This window comes from Cyprinodon variegatus, unplaced genomic scaffold (assembly GCF_000732505.1).
Source record: "Cyprinodon variegatus isolate N-32 unplaced genomic scaffold, C_variegatus-1.0 Scaffold804, whole genome shotgun sequence".
Classification (NCBI taxonomy): domain Eukaryota; kingdom Metazoa; phylum Chordata; class Actinopteri; order Cyprinodontiformes; family Cyprinodontidae; genus Cyprinodon; species Cyprinodon variegatus.
This window is the reverse complement of record NW_015151257.1, coordinates 158,836-159,975: the sequence shown is the minus strand read 5'-3', so window position 1 is coordinate 159,975 and position 1,140 is coordinate 158,836. Positions and strand designations below refer to the sequence as shown.

Sequence of the window (1,140 nt, the reverse complement as noted above, 5' to 3'; positions counted from 1 at the left end):
GTTTTCAGGGACTTTGTCCTCCTCAGTGGGACAGTTGGTGGAGGTGAAGGTCTCTGTTCACCGCTCCATGAACTGGTGTGAATCTTTAATAGATCTGGGATCAGTGCTGATGCCTCTGATGCTCCATGTAGAGCTACTCCATGTTCTCCTTTCCTTATCAGGAAGCAGCTATTTTTAGCCCGGCTGGTCAGAACCGACCCGCTTTAAGCCGGACTCTGAACCCAGGTCCAGAGTTCTGGACTGTGGGGGAACAGCTGAACACAAGTCTGATAAGAAACCTAGAGGCTACAGGTCAGGGGTCAAAGGTCAGGACCCTGAACAACCTGGACCCAACTGCTGGAGGCCATGAGGGACACAACCAACCCAGAACAGAGAAGCTGTCCAGCATGGCGGTGGAGGACTGATGGTCTGGGCTAGGTTAGAAGAAATTGAAACTGCTGGTGTAGATTCCCAGTCATGAAGGTCATAATCATCCAAAAAAAGTAAAAAACAAAAACAATCCACTAGCTTCAGATCTTCTCAGACCTGGAGAAGACCTCTGGGCTCCATCAGGAGGCTGAGGGGCTGAAACACTCTGATGGTCCTCCCTGATCAGAGTGTGGAGTTTAAACCAGCGGCTTCTTCTTCTTCTGCAGATAAAAACTTTGAGGATGAAGACTCAGTGGATGGAGGCAGGTCCTCCTCCTCCTCGTCCTCCAAGGCGCCTCCTGGTGGGCGGAGGCCGGCAGTGAGCTCGGTGAGGAGACCCAGCTCTGGTTCATCCACCAAGTCCACAGGTGAGGCTTGTTGCAGGGTGAAGGTCGGGCGGAGCAGCAGGAAGCTGAGCTTCATCTTTAATCATCTCCTCTGTGCAGGTAAAGAAGCCGCAGCTGGAGCTGTGGACGAAGAGGACTTCATCAAAGCGTTTGACGACGTGCCGTCGGTCCAGGTAGGTGGGCGGGTCATGCATGTGAAGGAACGTTCAGGTGGGCGGGGTCATGCATGCGAAGGAACGTTCAGGTGGGCGGGGTCATTCATGCGAAGGAACGTTCAGGTGGGCGGGGTCATGCATGCGAAGGAACGTTCAGGTGGGCGGGGTCATGCATGCGAAGGAACGTTCAGGTGGGCGGGGTCATGCATGCGAAGGAACGTTCAGGTGGG

At 54.1% G+C, this 1,140-nt stretch overlaps 1 protein-coding gene across 1 annotated transcript in view; it reads left to right on the top strand.

Moving 5' to 3' along the window:
- LOC107098722 (CLIP-associating protein 1-B-like) overlaps window positions 1–1,140 on the top strand; it is a 55,785-nt gene that overhangs the window by 21,291 nt on the left and 33,354 nt on the right. The window contains exons 5-8 of the mRNA XM_015396541.1: window positions 9–43; window positions 162–392; window positions 596–776; window positions 855–1,110. Of these exons, the coding sequence (XP_015252027.1) occupies window positions 9–43; window positions 162–392; window positions 596–776; window positions 855–1,110 (703 nt within the window). The remainder of the gene's footprint in view (window positions 1–8; window positions 44–161; window positions 393–595; window positions 777–854; window positions 1,111–1,140) is intronic.